The 21,556-nt window shown below is 38.0% G+C and overlaps 1 protein-coding gene across 5 annotated transcripts in view; it reads left to right on the top strand.

Annotated features, from left to right (window-relative positions):
- The window catches only part of LOC104609437 (uncharacterized), a 42,651-nt gene extending 21,435 nt beyond the window's left edge, over positions 1–21,216 (top strand). For 3 of the 5 annotated variants that reach the window (XM_088901077.1, XM_088901076.1, XM_088901078.1), the window contains exons 3-8: positions 6,266–6,688; positions 9,654–9,853; positions 19,645–19,785; positions 19,875–19,955; positions 20,723–20,850; positions 20,955–21,216. In XM_088901077.1, coding sequence (XP_088757203.1) covers positions 6,463–6,688; positions 9,654–9,853; positions 19,645–19,785; positions 19,875–19,955; positions 20,723–20,850; positions 20,955–21,000 — 822 coding nt within the window. In that variant the 5' untranslated portion in view covers positions 6,266–6,462 and the 3' untranslated portion in view covers positions 21,001–21,216. The remainder of the gene's footprint in view (positions 1–6,265; positions 6,689–9,653; positions 9,854–19,644; positions 19,786–19,874; positions 19,956–20,722; positions 20,851–20,954) is intronic. The other 2 variants (XM_088901079.1, XM_088901080.1) reach the window with 1 other exon arrangement.
- The last annotated feature ends 340 nt before the right edge of the window (positions 21,217–21,556 follow it).

Genomic DNA, 21,556 nt, shown 5'->3' with positions numbered 1-21,556 from the left:
ATAAACCACGGGCTTATCAGGTGTTCGAGGGACAGATGACTGATGCCTCTATAGCCAAGGGAGAATCCTCTACTTCCATGAATAAGGAAGAGATATGACAAATGGTATCCTCTACTACCTCATTTGCTTTTTCTACTATTGGCCCATCTGGTGAAATCTCTGGTTACTATTCGTCTCCCTCTCAAGTTTAGATAATTGATTATGGTGCTACAAATCAAATGATTGGAGCCTACTCTGAACCATCAAACAAATCATATTGTCACTGCTAATGGTAAGAAACTTGACATTATTGAGAGTGATGATTTGTGTCTCAAATTCTCACCCTCAAAATCTTGTCCCTTTCCAAGACTTTCCTTGTCCCTAAACTTATTAATAACTTTATTTCAATTGGTCAACTAGTTGATGGTCACATTCTAACTTTTTCCTCTGATGGTTGTTTGATTCAGGACTGATGCACTAGGAATGTGAAAGGGAAGGGGCATAGGCTAGGCTGTTTGTTTGCATTGGAGTTTTAGATATCACAATTAGCACCATCATCTGTTTATTTGAGCTCTTCTACATTGAGTCCTATTTTGGGTCAGAGAAACTATGTCTAGGATTTGTGGCATAAATGTTTGGGTCACCCAAACTCTGAAAAACTTAAATATTTGTTTAAGTCTAGTTTTATTGGAACTAAAATTCCTTCTATGAAATCCTTTGATACATCTTGTGTTTCTTGTTGTTTAAGTAAGAGTCATATTTTGTCATTCACTCACAAAGTTGAACATGCTACTTCACCTTTTGAAATTATACATAGTGATGTTTGGAGTTCATCTATTATTTCTCAATTAGGACACAAGTATTTTGTACTCTTCATTGATGAATGTACCAGGTACACTTGGATCTACTTTTTCAAACACAAGTCAAAAGTTTTTCAAATCTTTCGGTTGTTTCATACTATGGTTTGAATTCAGTTTTAAGCAAGTGTGCAGACCTTATGCTCCGTCTTAGGGGAAGAATATAGTGATAGAGAATTTCAGGTTTATTTGAAAAATCATGGCATACAAGTCCAACGGTGTTGTCTAGACACTCCTCAAAAAAATGGTGTGATAAAACAAAAGAATGGGCACATTCTCAATGTTGTGAGGACTCTTCTACAAGAGTCACATGTGCCTCCCACCTTTTGGGTAGAGGATAATAGTACGGTTATGCATTTTATTAATTGTATCCCTTTATCGGTTCTTGATAACATATCTCTTCATCAAAAGATGTTTAAATGCCCCCTAGATCTTTCCTATATTCATGTTTTTGGGTGTCTATGGTTTGTACATCTTCCCCCTCGTGAACGTTCAAAGCTTTCAGTTCAATTTGTCATGTGTGCTTTTGTGGGATATAGTCCTAATCTTAAGGAATTTCTTTGTTATGATCCCTCTGCATGTTATATTCACATTTCTCATAATGTGATTTTTCTTGAGCATATCTTTTTTTCTCAGGAGTTTCCAAGTTATCTACACCCTTTGTTTCTATTTTGTATGATTTTGACTCATAGGATGCTTCATCATCAACTGCCAAGAAAGATCTACTCATCTTCTCTTGCAAGCGAGTTCGTGGTCCAGTACCTATGTCTATGACCCCTCTTCCTCCCGGTTTGGATCCTTCACCCATCTCAGATAACCCTGTAAGTGACATTCCTGTTTTAGACCCCTCGGATGTTCTTCTTGTTCCTTTATGTCGTTCTACACATATATCTAGATCACCTGACTGCTATGGTTTTCCTTTAGATCATAAATCCTTTTCTACTATTTTGTCTTCCACAAATATTACCCGCTCATACTAATAGGCCATTAGCAATCCTCAATGGAGAGATGCCATGGATGCAAAAATTCAAGCTTTGCACAAGAGCAACACTTGGGACCTAGTTCCAACACCTTCAAATGGCTCTGTTATTGGGAGCAAATGGGTCTACTCCATCAAGTTGAAATCTAATGGGTCTTTAGACCGATATAAAGCTCAGCTTATGGCTTAGGGCTATATGCAGGAGTATGGCATCGATTATGAGAAGACATTTGCCCCAATGGCCAAGATCACTATAGTCTGTGTTCTCTTAGCCCTCTTTGCTGTACACTCTTGGACTATCTTTCAACTAGATGTGATCCATCCCTCATCTATCGGTTGAAGAAATCTATTTATGGGCTAAAGCAAACTCCTCGAGCTTGGTTTGAAAAATCAGAGATGTTGTGTAAGCCGGGTATAACCAGAGTGCTTTTGATTACTCTCTCTTTATGGGGAAAAGACCCCAAGGTATTACAATTCTCCTCCTGTATGTGGATGACATGTTGACTGGAGATGATATTAAAGGAATTCATGAGCTCAAGTTCAAAGGATTTAGGCCCTCTTACCTATTTCTTGGGACTTGAAGTTCAAAGGAATTCTCGGGGTATTTCATTTGCCAACACAAGTATGCTTCTAATCTTGTCTAGTTGGCTGGTCTTACCGACGATAAACGAGTAGACACTCCCTTGGGGTTGAATGTCAAATTGTCCAAGTCAAAAGGTTCCTTGGTTCTTGAGGCCTTCCTCTATCAGAAACTTGCGGGATCTCTCATCTATCTCACCACTCGTCAACCCAACTTGTCTTTGCTAGGTTGTAAGTTAGTTTGTCTCCGCCCCTCATCAACCCCATTTAATTGAGGTACGTTGGTTCATCTATTATGTTCAGGGCTCTTTATCATAGTGTCTCTTCTTCTCTTCATCTTCTTCTATACATCTGAGTGCCTATGCTGATGCAGATTGGGTTGGATGCCCCGACACACGTCATTCCACTACTAGATGGTGTGTCTTCATGGGTGATTCTCTAATCTCATGGAAATGCAAGAAACAACAAACTATTTCCAAGTCCTCTACGGAAGCAAAGTATAGGGCAATGCCATCTATTTGTAGCGAAGTTGTTTGGCTTCAATCTTTATTTCAGGAATTGGATCATTCCTCTCCTACACCCATCCCTCTATACGCAGACAACACTAGTGGTATTAAGATGGCCTCTAATCCTGTCTTTTATGAAAGGGCGAAGCATATTGAGGTGGATTGCCACTTTATCCGCAACTTGTTTCTTACGGGCTCTATCTCTGTCCCTCATGTTGCCTCCAATACACAAGTTGCAGACATCTTCACAAAGGCCATGACGAGATCCAAACACCTATTCCTTGTAAGTTGCATCAGTTTTGAGGGGGAGTGTGAAGAGTCTCACTAATGTACCATATTAATGTAGTCCCTATTGTATTTTATCTCTTATTTTATTGTTATTTTCTCTTTAGCCCTACAAGGGCTTTTTTGTAAATATTGTTATTTCATTAATCTATATATTGAGGCTCTTGGGGTTGGGCCGAACTATTCAATTCTTCACCCTTGAAATCTTTCTTCTCCTCTATGGTAATAATTTTTTGTTTGACATACATCACATGTACAAGGTGGTGGACTAGTGAGTGTTTAAATAATTTCCACCATATAAAACACATCTCCCACTTTTAGGAATCCAAATTTGGTCTTACAAAATTTGTCCTCACACTATGCTCACAACATTTGCAGCCATGCATAAAGAACATCTCCACATTAATAAAAACATTTAAGTTTTGAGATTTTCCAAATGCACGAATGCAAGTGCAGAAAGGATGATGTGAAGACAAATTTTGTGAAGATGAAATCCAATTTAGTGAATTGGGATCTCCTGCCAATAAGACATGTCTCAACACCCTTCCTATATGATTTAACACCGAGCATCTTACAATGAGATTGAGGCCCACCATAAAACCGGCCGAGACATGCAATGTATGAGATGTGCCGTACCAAATCATATTGGGAGGGTGTTGGGACATATTTTGTTGGTAGGAGATCCAGACTCGATGGTTGTATAACAGGCCATGTAACAAATGATAACACCCCAACATCAATTATAAAATGTTTGAGGCCCACTATGAGGTTGAATGGTTGTGGGTCCATGAATTTTATGACTAATTATGTGGGGAGATGTCATTCTTTCAAAGTTATTGCTTTTTAAAGGTTCGGAATATATCCCACTCAGAGGGTCCTTATTTTCCAATAGGATCTACTACTTGCTCAACACTCCCAACGTGCCACTAGTGCCAAATGAGTTGGGATATCCTACCTAATGTTTAAAAAATCGGACTAGACCAATTGGTTGGACCGGTTGAATCATGACCTGAGACCTTATCCAATTCGGTCATACCTCAATAATTGTCGTGGTTAAAAATCGACTGACCGGCCGACTTAACTGGAAAAATAGTGAATCAGTCCTAGTTTCATGAAACGACCCGAGTCCTTAACTAATAGAAAGCTTAAAATGTGCCTAACAAGATTCAAAGTTATTGCTTTTTAAAGGTTCGGAATATATCCCACTCAGAGGGTCCTTATTTTCCAATAGGATCTACTACTTGCTCAACACTCCCAACGTGCCACTAGTGCCAAATGAGTTGGGATGTCCTACCTAATGTTTAAAAAATCGGACTAGACCAATTGGTTGGACCGGTTGAATCATGACCTGAGACCTTATCCAATTCGGTCATACCCCAAATAATTGTCGTGGTTAAAAATCGACTGACCGGCCGGCTTAACTGGAAAAATAGTGAATCAATCCTAGTTTCATGAAACCACCCGAGTCCTTAACTAATAGAAAGCTTAAAATGTGCCTAACAAGATTCAAACCCATGACCTCTTATTTTCATATATTACTTAATTACCATTAGTCCACTTCATAACTTTTGTTAATTAATGACTCTTTGTTGTAAATATTACTTTATTACGCATGTATTAAAAAATGAAAATTAAGAGACTTAACCCTAATAATTTGCTTTAGAAATTTAGGAACTTGTCATCAATACACCATATTTAAGTATATTAAAAGATGTAAAATGTATATATATATATATATATATATGTCATGTAATCGCGGTTTAACCCCAATTGAACCTCTTAACCCATGAACCTCTCCCCTTTCTGGTTCTATGCCCAGTCCTAGGGGTGTTCACGGGTCGGGATGGGTCGGTTTCATGGGATTTTCCCAACCGACCCGACCTAGTCAAGTTACTAGAGGTGGGAACCGAAACCGACCCACTGATAGGCCAAACTGACCTGGTCGGTTTGAGTCGGGTTGGGTTGGTTTGGGTCAGTTTCGGTTTTGCTCCTGTACAAAGCCGAATAAACTCTGAATTAGTTGAGGACTTGAGTTGAGGGGGGCAGACCAACCAAGTTAAGTTAGAGAATAGAAGATTTTAAGAGAAGACAAAAGTGGAATTAGAAGACTAGTAGGAAACTAGGAATTCTAATTGTAATTGCCTAATGGACCTTCTAGCTCTAGTAGGAATTCTAATTGTAATTGCCTAATCTAGGTAAAAAACTAAAAAAGGACACCTAATTAATTGAATTCTAATTGTACTAAAAAATGACACCTAATTAATTGAATTCTAATTGTAATTGCCTAATGGGCCTTCTATTTCTAGTAGAAGTCTAGAAGACTAGTAGGAATTAGGAAACTATTCAAACTAGGAAATAGGAACTACCAAACTAGTAGAAGAAAGATTAATTCGGTTCGGGTCGGGTCGATTTCAGTTTTCTTATGTGAAAACCGAAACCGACCCGAGATATCAGTTTTTGTATGTGCCCAACCCGAAACCGACCAATATAAATGAAAACCCGGCCGACTCGGGTTGGGTCGGTTCGGGTTGGTCGGTTTGGTCGGGTTGGGCATTCTTATGAATAGCCCTACCCAGTCCAATTCTTAGAACATTAGTCCAACCAACAAAATGTGTTTCAACACCCTTCTAACAAGATCCAATATTGTACATCTCACAATGAGATTGGGATCGGCCAAGTATGAGATGTGTGGTGTCAGATCATGTTTGAGAGTATTGGAACTTATTTTGTTGGCAAGTCATCTAGACTTGGTCTAAACGCATTTAAGATATATTATTTTGTATGTATTTGTACTGTACATATTTCTATTTATACTCTTTCCGAACTGAGCCTAATTTTCCAAATCCAACGCATTTTATGGTTATTAAATAGATTCCAATCTTATTTATTTTACAATTAAATAACCTAGAAACTTCTCTGTAGAACATGATCTATTCGAAGTTGGAACACATCTTTTTTTTCAAAGTCCAACTCGTCAAAGTCAAAAACTAATGACACTTGAGATATTAATAAATATTTAGGACACGTATCAGTAAATTATTGGCTATTAGACTAATAAATGGAAAATCCCCGTATCGCAGATTCTCGCCTACTTGGTTTTGCTTGCATGTCTTTTTCGTGTCCTCATTGACTCATTTCGCCAAAAAACCAAAACAAACGTCTCTTACTTTTGTCTCTGCAACAGCAAGACTGCGACTTCTTTCTCTTCTCTGAATCACTCTTGTTCTATTCATCGATCGATTGGTTCGGTCAGGAGAAGAAGAAGAATCAAGACGGCATGGGGAGGAGGAGGAACTCGCCTGTAAACGTATTGTTCGGATGGGTTCGGAGACAGTCCATGAAAGTGAAGATTTTCCTGGTTGTGGCCTCTATGATCTGTTCTTTGGTTGCTCTGCAACTCTTTGTTAAAGATCACAACCACTTCTTCGTCGCCTCGGAAGCAATTCACGCGGTAGGAATTATAGTCTTGATATACAAGCTCACCACCCAGAAGACTTGTTCTGGTATCTACGCTCTGTCCCGCTGCTCAATTTCTAGCATGTTTGGTTATTTGAGATTGTTGTGCTTAATTTTTTTTTTTACGAAATTTTGTTGTGCTTTATCCTCTGTTGTTTAGCATTGATGTGGTATATGATTGTAAGAAAATTGTTGTGAAATAGCGAAGTAAAATGCTTAGAAGATACTCATAGTGATGATATGGAGATTGGAGAAGATAAAGAGATTTACTTTTTAACTTTTAAATAGGATTTTTATTTATTATATGGGTATCTGGAAAGACCCGATTTGGACGTTGAAAAACATTAGCTATTAATAAGTGGATACTGTAGTATAAAATCTTGTATAAAGTTTTCCCTTCTCTGTTTCTTTATAAAAGCAAATTTTTTATTTTTTTACTTGTTATTTTTTTTAAATAGGATTGCTATTTTTTATATGAGTATATGGCAAGAATCGAATTGGGCATTGGAAAACACTAGCTATTAATTACTGGGTACTGTAATATAAAATCTTGTACGAAATTTCTCCTTTTCCGTTTCCTTATAAAAGCAAATTATTTTTAGAAATTTTGTTATGTTGCATTTGGGGATTTTGTTCTTCTTACAGTGTAGTGCACGAATCTTTGCATAGAAGGCAAACAAAAGGGGTCCTATTTGAGCTACTCATCATATGCTTCCTTGTAAATAAGGCTCTAGTTGAGAATCTCATTTTCTGTATGGACCAAAGGGTCCTCTTGAAGGACAATCAGAGATATTGTTTTGTTTGTACTTTCTCTTCTTTTAATAATCAAGGTATTTATTTCTTTGGCAACTCCTTGGAAAGCGGTGGAATCCTCAATTGATTTATGAAGTTTATTCAGTGTAGCATTTTTTTTTTTGCCACCAAGAAAAAGTGGGAAAGTACTTTGGTGATGTACTTGGGCAGGCTTTTTTATGGACAATATGGGAGGAGAACAAAAGGATCTTTGAGGACAAATGCCAAGCCAGGGAAGCGATAGTTGAAACTATATTGATTAAAGCAGCACATTGGGTGCATGGTGATGCTAATTGTATTTCTTTTGAACATAGAAAGGAATTGGCAAGCACTTGCTAGCTCGTTGTCTTTTAGAGCTAGACTTATTCCTTGGTGGCCGTCTGCCCCAATAAAGGTTAAAATGAATTTTGATGGTTGTAGCATTGGAAATCCAGAGATTTCTGGTATTGGGGAGTACTCAGACATGCTGATGGAAATGTTCTGGCTCTTTTTTCAGGGCCTATAGGACATGGTGACTCAACAAGGGCTCAATTGTTGAGTGTATTACATGGTCTAAATCTGGGGAAAACTCTTTAATATTGAGACATTGTTGTGGAGGGAGATTCTAAAGTGGTGGTGAGATGGTTGAAAAACAACTACAATGAATATGATCTTACATATATAATCTAAGAGAAGTCAGATATTTGGCTGAAGGAGTTGGAGGTTACATTTCAATGGGTGCCTAGATGTGCAAATAGTATGGCTAGGCAAGGGGAGGGATAAATAGAGTCTAAATGTATTGGGGGGAGGTTCCAAGGAAGCCTTTTGTATAAAATTTTCTTGATCGATTGGAATAAGTTTTATCCCTTTATGCTGTAACTATTGTATAATTTGTCAATATTTTAATAAAATTTGGTTTTATAGATAAAAAAATAGTCAAGGTATTTAAAATCTAGTGACACATTTGAATAGAAATTATCTCCTAGTGACACATTTGATTAGGTTCTTCCACTAATCATTCCACAATATATTTTTAACTTGTTGATTTACATGCTAGATGTTTTGCTATTGAATTCCTACAATAATCCAGCTTGTTCTTATGCTATTGTATGTATCTCCTCTCAAGATGAGAACCTTACATCTTATGACGATGGATTGAAAGATTAGATTGTCCATATGGTTCAACATCATGCCAATCCTACCAGATGGACTTTTCATTTTTCCAGTTATTTTCTTAACACAGAAGCAAACCCTATTTCAGGGGTGGAATGCACAGGTGGTGCTAAACTGAACTTTTAGTTCATTTGGTATTCATCTCTTTTTTCATAATATACTTAGGCTTCTGTTTAGATATCACAGCGAGACTAATCAACATGGGAATTAGGCCATGCATTTTTGAACCAACCAAGCCCATTGACCCTAACTAGTACAAGTATATAACATATACATTTAAAACCATAAACAAGAGAGGTGTATGGTTCAGTGAAATAGCAATTGCTATGGGTGTTGAATGATGTAAGTCAATATTTGCTTAGAAGGAATCAAGTAAATATACTTAAACTTAAACCGAGAGGTTTTGGAATTGACAATCATGATACTTTCCAAATAAGGAATCTTCCAGAGTTCAAGGTTGAAAAAAGGAGCAGATCACTTTTTGGAGGTATGAATCAGGCCTTGAGTAAAGTATCTGTTTGAATGTTCTACAGAGGCATTTAAAGCTACATACAATTTCCAGATAACTATTATTTATTCAATGCAAGATTCCTTTGTTTTAGGATTATAAATAGGCTTTAACTACAGACCATAGAGTTAAGCATGGGATTTAGTTGGTATTTTGTATTTTTTTTAGGTTGACATTTTAAAGTCCATTCTCCAATTATGTACACTACTCTCTAATTTTCCTGCATGTTAAGCATAAAGTAATGGATATTTTTTATATACTTATTATAAAAAGTAATAGAAGTTGTTAACTTTTTCTGAAGTTATCCTTTACAGATAGCTTTTAATTAAATTAAGTCTTAGGCCTAATTTACATTTAAAATGCAGAAAAGAGGGGAAGTAACACCTAGTTCCACTTCATATTGGGACAAATTAACTATTTCTTTATCAGAATACAGCATAGCTCCAAAGGTCCTTCATAGGTGCAAGCTTAGAATGTGTTTTTTCTGACATAATAAATTTGTTTAAATTATATTTTAATTATTAAATTGTAATGTTTCTGACCAATAATGCTTTCTTTAGGTCTTTCTTTGAAGACTCAAGAGATCACTGCTATATTCCTAGCTGTGAGACTCTATTGCAGTTTTGTCATGGAGGGTGACATTCGTACTGTGCTTGATTTTGCAACATGTGTTTCAACTCTTTGGGTTATTTACATGATACGGTTCAAATTGACGTCGAGCTATATCAAGGAACTTGACAATATGCCAATATATTATTTGGTAAAGCATTTTCTCTCATTCATCTCTGGAAGTTTATTTCTTGCATTAAAAGACTTTTTATTCTTTCTAAAGCTGTTAATCCATGTTATATCCTTCCTATTGTATTTATGTTCAGAAAATTGGACTTAATGGGCAGAGTAGGGTTGCTGAAGACCTGGTTGTGGTAGCAACCTAATCACATTCATAGATCAAGGACAAAATACCCTGACCTCAATCATAACATGGGATAGCCTAGGGCAGAGGCATACACTGCGGATGCTCACCAAGATTTTTAATATATTTATTTAAATTATTCTAGGGTGCGGAGTATAGGTTCAGGTGGTGACTTGTGAGTTACTGGTTCCTCAGAGATTTTCTCTAGTGGTATCCAAGGAGGAGAAAGTTTGCTTGTCCTTTTTGTAACTGATGCACAAAACCCAGAAACCCAGATTCAAATGGCACAGTAAAGTGAAGCGAAAAACAGAGATATGAGAAGCAAGAAAAGAGAAGAAAGAAACAGAGCACACAGAAATTTTTGTGGTTTGGCCTTTGGCCTATGTCCATGGGTGATGGAGGAGCAGAAATCCACTATAGAGAACAACAATAGAGAATACAAAGTGAGCTGCCTCTCACGTGTAGAAAACCCTAAACCCCAATACACCCAAAACCCTCACTTTTCTATTCAGTTAGAGTATCAATACAAGAATTCATGGCACAACTCAATATTAACGAAGTGTTAGTGGTAGAAGGATATCTTGACTCCTTTTGCTTCCACCTGCATCCTTTTCAATGAGATGCTAATTAAGGAATTGTTACCTATGATGCCCATTGTCCAAATACAGATACAGACACAAATACAAACATGGAAAATGAGGATATGACTCTATTTCCTAAAATCCTGAACACACGTATGTATATGGGTATCCCATGCAATATGCTTATATCATGCATTTATATCTAGTTTTTGAAGCTAAATGCCATTTCTCAAGACTTATGTCTTGCAAATTTAATTAAATATGTAGGTTGTGCAGATATTTTTATAGTATAATTTGTTAAAATGTTCAAATTTACATATTTTAAGAATGTTAATGCTTTAGAATACATCTAGAAGTATTCATTCGGTATCTGCCTATCCAGCATCATACCCAAAAATGATACACTAGGCATATACAGGTATCAAAGTATCATAGATTGTTAAACCTACCATCACAGAAAATAAGAGGGGCCTAGGACGAAGCTGACATGGTGGTAACTGTTAGAATCCAAGAACAAAATAAAACCAGTAAGCAAGCCTATCATTCATAAAATCTATCCAAGGAAAAAGGAATGTGGGGTAAAGCCAGCTATACAACAGCTTGATGCAAGTGGGAATTTTGGTGTACAAGTGGATTCTTGAATTGTTTACAAGCAATGCTTTAACACTCGGACCGGACCGGGCGGCTGGACCGTTTAACCCGAGAACCAGAAGGCATTCCAGTTTTTTAATCCCCGGTTTTTATGTTTTAGAAAAACCAGAAGAACCAGTCAAAACCCAGCAGAATCGTTGTACAAGTGGGATGACTTGAACCTGAGACCTCAAACTTATATCTATAAGTGCCAAACCATCAAGCTATCATTCATTTTATGAATTTTTGTGTATCTTTAATACATCTTGAACCCTGGTCATTTATGTTAAGAAACAGCACTTTTACCATCCAGCCGCCACTTGCAATTGAATTATAAAATACAAATTCTATTTTTTGTATTTTTTTGCAACTTGCAGTAAAACTATTTGACCTGTGACCCATCACACATTATGGTTTTGTGTACGATCCGAGCTTTAAAACTTTGGTTACAAATAGATTCTTGAGTTGTTACAACTAATAGTTGGTATGGTGTACATCTATAAATAAAAATCAAGCATAATAGGAGACGTACCTTCATTCGATTCAGACTTCTCTCTCTCTTTCTCAAGAGATCATACTATCTTGAACTAGTATTTGTTTTGGGCAAAAACCCAACAGTTGGTATCAAAGCTAATGTCAAGCATTCGATCTAAGACCATAGAAGACAGGATCAACCAAGTGGAGGTCGGCCTGCACAAGGTCACCAACAATCTTCAATAAATAAAGGAAACCGTTACTGCGGTGATGGCTCGGTTAGGAAGAAGTGCAAATGGCAACAACCAGGAAGGAGATCATGAAGTTTTTGGCAGAGATCACAACCAACAATCTAGTATTCAACTAGGGAAACTTGATTTCCCTAGGTACGTCAGCCATGATCCACTTCCCCAGATTTTCAAGATAGCGCTACTTTGAATTCCACAGACCCCCAACAACCAACGAGTCTAGTTACTTCGTTCCATTTATAAGCCAAGGTTATACTCTGGTTCTAGTGGTTTAGCCGCTCTCACCCTAAAGTTTCGTGGGCAGACTTCACCGAATCTATATGCATTCGATTTGGAGCAAGGTTTGAAGATCAAGGCGAATCTCTACCCAAGCTTTGTCATATGGAAATTGTTTGAGAATACCGACAAGAATTCAAAAAACTTGAAACCAGGGTGCAAGGTTGGCCAGAGAAAGCCTTGCTCGAGTGTTTCATTGGAGGTGTGCATGAGGATATCAAGGTCGAAGTGAAGAGCATGCATCCCTCCTTTGTAATGGATACTGTCTGATTCACAAGGCTATAGGAGGAGAAGTTAAATTGGCTAAAGAAGATAGGATGATCACCAGCCCATGATATAGTCCAGGGCCCATGATATCACCAGCCCAAGCCAATAAACCATCATCACAAGCACTGGTTCCCTTCAAGAAGCTCTTGTGGGCTAAAATGCAAGCCTGTCGTGAGTGTGGTCTCTGCTATGACTGCGAGGAGAAGTTTGGCCCAGGACACAAATGCAAGGTCCAAAAGGTCCATCTCCTCCAAACTGATGATCTTGAAGCGGTAGAAAACCTTACAAAGCCAAATACAGTAGAAGAAACAAGTCCAGATGCCCCTGAGATCTCTCTACATGCTTTAAACGGGTCCAGCTGTCCAAGAACGATGAGGGTTGAAGGTATAGTGCTGGGTAAGATAGTGTCTGTGTTGATAGACAGCGACAACACCTTGAACTTTGTATCTGAAATTTTATCTAAGTAGCTAGGCCTAACTGTATACTAGATTCAACCCTTCAATGTCTAGGTAGCCAACGGCCATATCATTCCTTGTTCAGGATTATGCAAAGATGTAACCATGAAGATACAAGGGTATCTCTTTCAAACTGATCTGCACCCTCTACCATTCTCAAGATCTGATATTGTATTGGGAGTCCACTGGCTCACCCAACTAGGCCCAATGGTATGTGATTGGAGCCACATGACAATGGACTTCTTTGTAGATAGGGTGGACTGCCACCTTCACGGTGTTAGATATGTAACAGCCCAAACCCATAGTCTCTAGTCCATGTTCAAGTGTTGTGGGAAGTCGAACCACCATTTTTTGATGAGTATGGGCCTAGGTTTAGATAGCCTAATGTTGGCAGTAACAGATCAGGATCAGCCACATCATGAGGCCCATATAGCTCTTCAACAACTTTTGAGAGATTTTACGGATGTATTCAAAGAACCTCAAGGATTACCACCATCAAGACAGTGATCATAGAACCCCTATTACTCCGAGTGCTCCACCCAAAAATGTTGGGGTGTACAGGTATCCAAATTCCCGGAAAAGTGATAGAGAAAATCATTATTGAATTACTATCAAAGCAACATATACAACCTAGTTCCATCCCTTATTCCTCACCAGTTCTTCTAGTCAAAAAGAAAGGTAGAACTTGATGCTTTTGCATTGATTACAGAGCCTTAAGCAAGATAAACATGAAGGATAGGTTTCCAACACTACTGATTGAAGAGCTCTTGGATGGACTCAGGTCAGCCACTATCTTCTCTAAATTGGACTTAATATCCAGCTATCATCAAGTAAGGATCCACCTAGATGATGTCCACAAGACTGCAATTAAGGCACATGACGGCCATTATGAGTTTTTGGTGATGCCATTTGGGTTAACAAACACACCATCAATTTTTCAGTCACTCATGAACAAGGTATTTCATCCATACCTTTCATTTCATACTTGTATTTTTTATGATATTCTTGTCTATAGCCCAAATTGGGCCTCTCACTTAGACCATATTAGAATCACATTTAATACTCTTAGAGAACCATTCAACCTAAAAGCTTAAACTATTAGATGAGGTCCTTGAATTGGTTGGTATTCTCTAACACGCCCGCTCACACGAAATCCCATTGGGCTTGAAGTGTGAACAAGCACAGGCCCACCCATACCTTGTGCTGAAACTTAATTAATTATAATGAGGGTAATGAGAATCGAACACTAGACCACTTGGTCAAAAGTGGCTCTGAAACCATCTTAGAGAACCATTCAGCCTAAAAGCTTAAACTGTTAGATGAGGTCCTTGAATAGGTTAATATTCTCTAACAAATACATTATGGCATCATCAATTATTTGCTAAAGAATCTAAATGTGATTTTGGTAAAATCCGGATTCATTATTTGGGTCACATGGTAAGCAACGACGTTGTCTCAACCAAACCCAAAAAAAAGCGGTTGCCATCAAGTCTTGGCCTCAACTTGTTGGAAGAGTTAGAAATCATATTAAACATGGCCGAACCATGTTTAGTGGTTGGCCAAATTTTGAAAAATTTTCTACCTCACCCGGGAATTGATTTCCCGATAATTTTGAAATCTGAAATTTCGAGGTCGAACTTGCACCGAACCGGACCAGGTTTAAAAACCAAATTAAAACTGATTATACCTGATACAAAGACCACAATGTGCAGCTCCTAGAGTGGTATTTCACACTCAATATCAATCCCAAAATCGGCCTCCAACTGAAGATGGTGCAGTGTGTATATGAAGCCAATTCAGCAAAACACCATTTTAGCAAAACCAGTCCCCAACTTGCTTGGATCGAGGTGGGTGTGTGAATCAGATATACTCTGATGTTTTTCTTGCAAAAACATAGTAGAGAACTGATGGAAATCAGCCCCTATCACAGCTGGGTCGAATTAGGGTTTCTAGGAGGCAAGGGAGAAGAGAAGAGAGCAAGAGAGCGGAGAGAATTGGTGAATTCACCCCTCCCCTCTTAGTCCCCCCTTATATAGAGCACTCTCCTAATCTGATTAGGAGCTGATCCAAATCAAATTTAGATCAGAACTTTATCTTTAATTGATAATCATTATCTTCTTAAGAGAATAGGTGCCCCATATCCAGAGCCATACCCATTTTCTATCCAAAATCACATGATAACTTAAGTTATCAAATGATCTCATAATTAATCATATAAGTAATAGGCCTTAGGCCCATTTTCTTTAATGGTTCACGTCCCAAGGTGTTGCATGGCCACTTTGGGCCTAAATATTGTATGGCGTGGCACCCACAAAAGTCTCACACAAGTCCATAAGGATTCGGCCCCACCTCTGGAAGAGGTTAGGCTTAATTCACTGCTCAGGGACAGTGAACCCCTGACCCAATCAGCTTGAGCTTAGTTTGGGCCCTATGAAGACCCAAGGATAATAGACTTATATAAGATAAAGCCTATCAGGTAATTAGCCCGGTAATGGTCTCTTACACCTAACCACTTGGCCCATAATCATCAAAACACTATCCACAGGGAAGGACTTCTTCGTTGACTACAAAATGCAGTGTCACTCTCTCTACTCGGATAGATCATGGGATTAAAACCTTTTGCAAACCTTTTTCATAAAATAATAATATAACATATAAATACATTTTACAAATCAGATTTCAAATATAGTTGAAATCCGCTACTGACAATTTATGTTTCCATTAGAGAGAGTGTAAACCCTGATATTCACTTTGCCTGACAAAGGGGGTGGTTCACTATGATCACCCACTCAGGTAATTTCCCAAATTGCCCCTACATACCTAGATATTTGACCCTTGATGGATTTCATTGGTTGGCACATCTATCTCCAAGGTGGCATAACTAGAAATTGGATGGGGTTCAATGTTTCTTCTAAACACCCACTGGTTGTGCTTGGGGTCTAAGCCTAGAAAATGAGACAAGCTGCTCCACCAGTTTGGTAGCACACCAGTGTCAGCCTTGTTAGGATAAACTCCCCAAGTCTATCTAATGGCTAAGAACATTCTAAACTAACACGAGTTTTATAAGTGTCCAGTTTAAGGAGTAATTCACAGAAACACACCAATAAGAACATGAAACAATAATGTACTTTATTCATTTATTGATAAATGTTTATGTACATCAATTTGATTGGAGCTAAAGGTATACATTGTCTAACAACCCACATCTATTAAAGTCACAAGGGGATTTTTGGGTCTGTCTAGATATTATAGGCAATTCATAAAAGGGTATGGACTATGGATAGATGGTAAGCCCATTAACCCAACTCTTGCGCAAGGGTTCCTTTGTGTAGACTAACACGACCCAATCTACATTTGATCAATTGAAGCAATCTCTCTCCAGCCCATCTACACTTGCCCTACCAAATTTTAGTAAAACTTTTATTCTTGAATGTGATGCTTCGGGGTGGCCTAGGTGCTATTCTTATGCAAGTAGGCCAGCCAATAGCATATTTTAGCAAGGCCATCAGTGTATCGGTCTGTATCGGCCATTGCTTCTCTTTTTTTTCTTTTCTTTGTGAACCTGGTTCAAAGAAGTCAGTCTAAGGCCCTTCTACCCCCTAAACCAGGTTAAACCCCGAAACACCCCCTGTAGGGGCATATCGGGAGGCTTCCAATATGATACGTATTGGCTGATATGGTTTGATACGTGTCGAAATTTTGAACCTTGGGTTTGATTATGTGATCGAGTATAAGCCTGATACTTCCAATAGAGCGACAGGTGCCCTGTCACTCATGTATGAAATCTCTTCTCTATTAGTCTCAACCAAAATACTTACTACTAGACATTCTCAAGCAAGAAGCCTAAGAAGATTCCAACTTACAAAATACACTCTAAATGGGCCCAAGATCTAGAACTGGTACCTGGCTACACAGTGGAAGGTTCAACTCTTTTCTATAAAGCAAACATGGTCTTCTCATCCACTTAAGCACACTTTCCCCAGTTGTTGCAATCAATGTTCAAAGAATTGGACCGGCCATAGAACTTAGAAGGGAGAGGTTCATGAGTCATAGGTTCAACTGGGTTGAACTGTGATGATGTGGCATATACATACATACATCTATCTATCTATCTATCTATCTATCTATCTATCTATCTATCTATATATATCTATATATATTATAAATACTATATATAATATATTTACAAATTTTAATATATCTAAATATGGTAGATGGATGGCAATTTCCTTAATTTTTAAAGTAAATGACTAAGGTCCAAGGCTCTTAATTTATATTTTCTTTAAAATACATGCATAATAAAGTAATTTGCACAATAAAGAGTCATTAATTGATATAAGTAAAGAGGTGGATTAGTGGTAATTAAGTACTACATGAAAACAAGAAGTCATGGGTTCAACTCTTTAAACACATTTTAAAATTTCAATTATTTAAGGACCTGAGCAGTTTCATGAAACCGGGACCGATTCACCGGTTTTTCGGTTAAATTGGCTGGTCAGCCCATTTTCATCAATTTTTTAACAAATGTGGTTATTGGGGTGTGACCAAACCAGCCAGGGTCCCAGGTCACTGTTCAATCTGTCCGACCGGCCAGTCCAGTCCAGTTTCCTAAACGCTGGTTGCAATTGTACCATAGCTCGCCAAAAGGAGGACACTCAGGTACTGTAAGAACATATCATCACATTGCATCACATTATTATTGGATAGGCATGAAGTGCATTATTAAGGAATTTGTTGCACCATGCCCAACTTGTCAACACCCAAAATATGAGGCCCAATCTCCAGTACCAACCCCTAAAGATACCAAACTTAGTGTGGGAAGAAATCTTTCTTGATTTCATTGTGGGCCTACTCAAATGAAAAGGCTACTCTATTATCTTAGTGGTGGTTGACCGCCTAAGTATGCTAATTTCATGCCAATTGTCTCACCCATATAGTGTCACAACAGTAGAGAAATCACACACCTACATGGCACATCTAAGGCCATTCTCTCAGGTTGTGATCCTACCTTAAGTAATTTCTGGTGTGAATATTTCAAGCTCCAAGGCTCTACTCTCAACACCTCTACAAGTTACCACCCTTAGACGGATGGTCAAATGGAGGCCATTAATAGATGTTTGGAAACATATTTGTGATGTTTTGTCAGTGGTAATCCATGCCAGTGGGCCCAGTGGATCTCATGGGCCGAACTGTCGTACAATTCCACATTCCAATATTCCATATCTCTACAGGTGTGACCCCATTCAAGGCACTTTATGGGCGTGACCCTCCCCCATTTTTCCCTATGATAGAGATCCACCTCAGTAGCTCCTGTTGCCAACCACCTAACAGCAAGAGACAGAATTCTTGAGGAGCTCAAAATAAATTTGCTACAGGCCCAACAACAGATGAAATCTCAGTATGATAAACACCACGGACAAGTTGAATAGAAGACCTGCCTCTGTTTACAAAATTCAAGTCAGAATGTGGGAATCAGTACATGAAGCAAAAATTTTTGGGTTTATAACATAAGGCCTCAGACTATTTGTGCTTTGTGTAATCAACGGATGATCTGCAATTGGTACATGAATCATACAATATAGGTTGATATGACCTGAATAACTTATTTTTATAAATGAAGTATCATTTTATAGAACAGGATTTTTAATTATTTTATTTTAAACTTTACCTGCCACGTCATTTGCAATCTGTTCTGTATGGCCTTTCTGTGAGAACATAAATCGTAATGTAGGTCAATTTTGACTGATAACTTATTGTCTTAAACTTAACTTGATTTTCCCAAACATTTTTTTTCTCACTGTAGTCTATGGTGCTTTAACTCTTGCTAGCATAGTAAAACATTATATAGACCTTATATTAGTGTTAACCTGCAAGTTTCTATCAAGAACCTTACTAAATTAATTGTATTAAGGAGGAATACTTTCAACTCTGCCAGTGTGAGCTTGTCTTATACCGCTGGTCCCAAGCCCAGATAAAGAAGGGTTGCATCAGGTTGGAAACTGGTACTAAACTTTTGCCAAGTTCTCATGGTCATTGATCCTGATTTGTCTTTCTGTGTGAATTGAATGAAATGGCAAAACAGGATTCGTGTAGCCAATCCCATATAATTGGGACCAGACTTAGATGATGATGATGGAGGAGGAAGAGAAGGAATACTCACCATTCTAACATCAAGGAAACCCCAAGTCAGGACAGGACAGTAGGATCCTTACTCTCTCCATGGTTCTAATTTTGATACCACCGAGGGAGTTAAGGGCCCACAATATAATGGCCTCTGCCACTCAAGGTCACAAAATTAACCTACCTATCAGATAGGTATAGCCACATTTTTCTTACTATAGGAGAGACTGCTTTACATGATTAGGCCAGTAATTCTTTCCATTCTGGATCTTGTACGCATTGAGCGGTTCATCATGATGAGCCTGAATACCCTGTGATTGCTACCATGGAGGAGCCATGGTACCCACTGGCATATATATTTGCTTCTTATGGATATCCATGTATTTATAGGAGTTGAAGCATTATTTCACCATCACACTTTATTCTCTTGAGTTAATTAATTTACTCACTCAAAAATGATTGAAGTAAAAGCCTCGGTTGTGGAATTTAAGAAACTTGTAAATATCTAGAGTAACTAGTAAAGAAAAATTAATATTTGTTTTATTTTGTGAGTACACTTCTTCATAATAAATTATCATTTCGTGCAGGTGATTCCTTCTGCAATCTTTGCACTAATTGTCAAACCTTATACACATCATCTACTTATCAACAGAATGCTTTGGGCCTTTTGTGTGTATTTGGAATCCGTATCAGTCCTGCCTCAACTTCGTCTGATGCAGAATGCGAAGGTTTGGATCCCGCTGGGTTCTTTAAGCTTCTAATTCAGTGGTTTATTATTCTTTAATCACTAATAGTCTCTCTTGGTTAAATGTTTCAGATGGTTGAGCCGTTTACTGCTCATTACGTTTTTGCATTGGGTGTTGCAAGATTTTTGGGCTGTGCTCATTGGATCCTCCGGGTGAGTTATAGCAAGAAAATATTGTGCTACGCATGAAATTACTTAGGCATTATATGTATAATCACGGTAAGTGTAATTTTTAAAATTTCTCATGTTTGAATTGAAGGGCAATTATCAAGCTCCGTGTCTATATGCATCTGTATCTAACATGTAGGGATTGGAACCCACCATTTCTAGCGTTGAAACTTAGAGATCCCCAAGGCCAAAATCCAGTCCTGTGATGCTTATTGTCAATTATTTGACATTTTCCTGGGCTAGTTGCAATGCTGTTTTCCTGATCATTCATAAATCATAACGGCTTTCTGAAGCAGGCTGATTGTGAGGTTATCTTTTGGCCTAGGCAATCTCCAAGGTGGAACAACAAGAATAGTGGTTCCTAACCCCCTTCCTGGTTTATCGGATATATGTGCGACAGTTGGCAGGATGTTAATGCTTCTTTCGTTTTCTCATCTTAAACATGATTATCTCTCCATTATCGTGAAGGCTTTTTCATGACAATTATATAACCTGACCTTCATATTCAACCAAACTAGGGCAAGAAAGAGAGAGGAAAAAGAAATTTTGACAGGTAATTACTGATGAAAAAACAACATTGATATAGGAGCAGTAGAAAGTTAAACCCCGTGAATTTTGAATACTACCTGATTGGTCACCCCTTTTGTGAGACCGGTTGATGGGCTGTAAGTTTTTCTGGTATAAAATCTTTCCGCTATGGTACTCATACTATTTGTAAGTTTTTCTGTATTCAAACTCCATGTGTGGTGCAGGTCATTGAAACCCGTGGGTCCTATATATTCCTCCATGGAACTGGGTACTTGTGGCTACCAGTAGTTTTTCTTTCAGAAATTATTCAGACCTTTATTTTGGCCGACTTCTGTTACTATTATATCAAGAGGTAAACTACCAATTTCAACTATAGGCAATTAATTCCATCAATATCTTTTGTCACTACAGCAAGCATTAAATTGTGACTGTTGCTTGTGCATATTCGATTTGCAGTGTTGTGGAAGGTCAACTTGTAATGAGGATGCCATCGTTTGTCTAAATGGTCGTCAGCAACTTAATTGGCCAACTTGTGATGCGACTAATGTTTATTTGATATTCACTGCAGTCTAATCTGAACAACACTTACCAGGAGTAGCTTCCTTTTACTACCGTTTCTCCTCGGAACTTTTTTTTGTTCTGCCACCCTTGAATTTAAATGGAAGTTTTACAATTTTCTCTATCCATATTGAACTTAGTTTTTGAACAGTTTTCAGAAGTCCAAGCGATCTACTAGATTAAGAGATCGGCTGTACAGGATGCAAACAATGGACAGATAATCCTATCATTTGAGATGTACGCTACTGACCCAGGTGGTCAATCTACTGTCCTTCTCAAAGAACTGTTCAACCTAAAAAATTGAAGTTGGTTTGGTGAGGTCCCTGAATGGGTTTCTATTCTCTAGCATGCCCTCATGTAAATGCCCATCAGTCTTACAAGTCTTTAAGACTTTCATCTCTCTTCATTAACTCGCCATTAATTCTCTCTTTTCTTTTTCTCATTAATTCCTTTGATTACCTCTCCTCATTAATCATTCTATTAACTCTCTCTCCTTCGAT

The sequence above is a fragment of the Nelumbo nucifera genome, chromosome 3 (genome assembly GCF_055504915.1).
Source record: "Nelumbo nucifera cultivar China Antique chromosome 3, China Antique-T2T, whole genome shotgun sequence".
NCBI lineage: Eukaryota > Viridiplantae > Streptophyta > Magnoliopsida > Proteales > Nelumbonaceae > Nelumbo > Nelumbo nucifera.
This window is presented reverse-complemented; position numbering and strand designations above follow the sequence as displayed.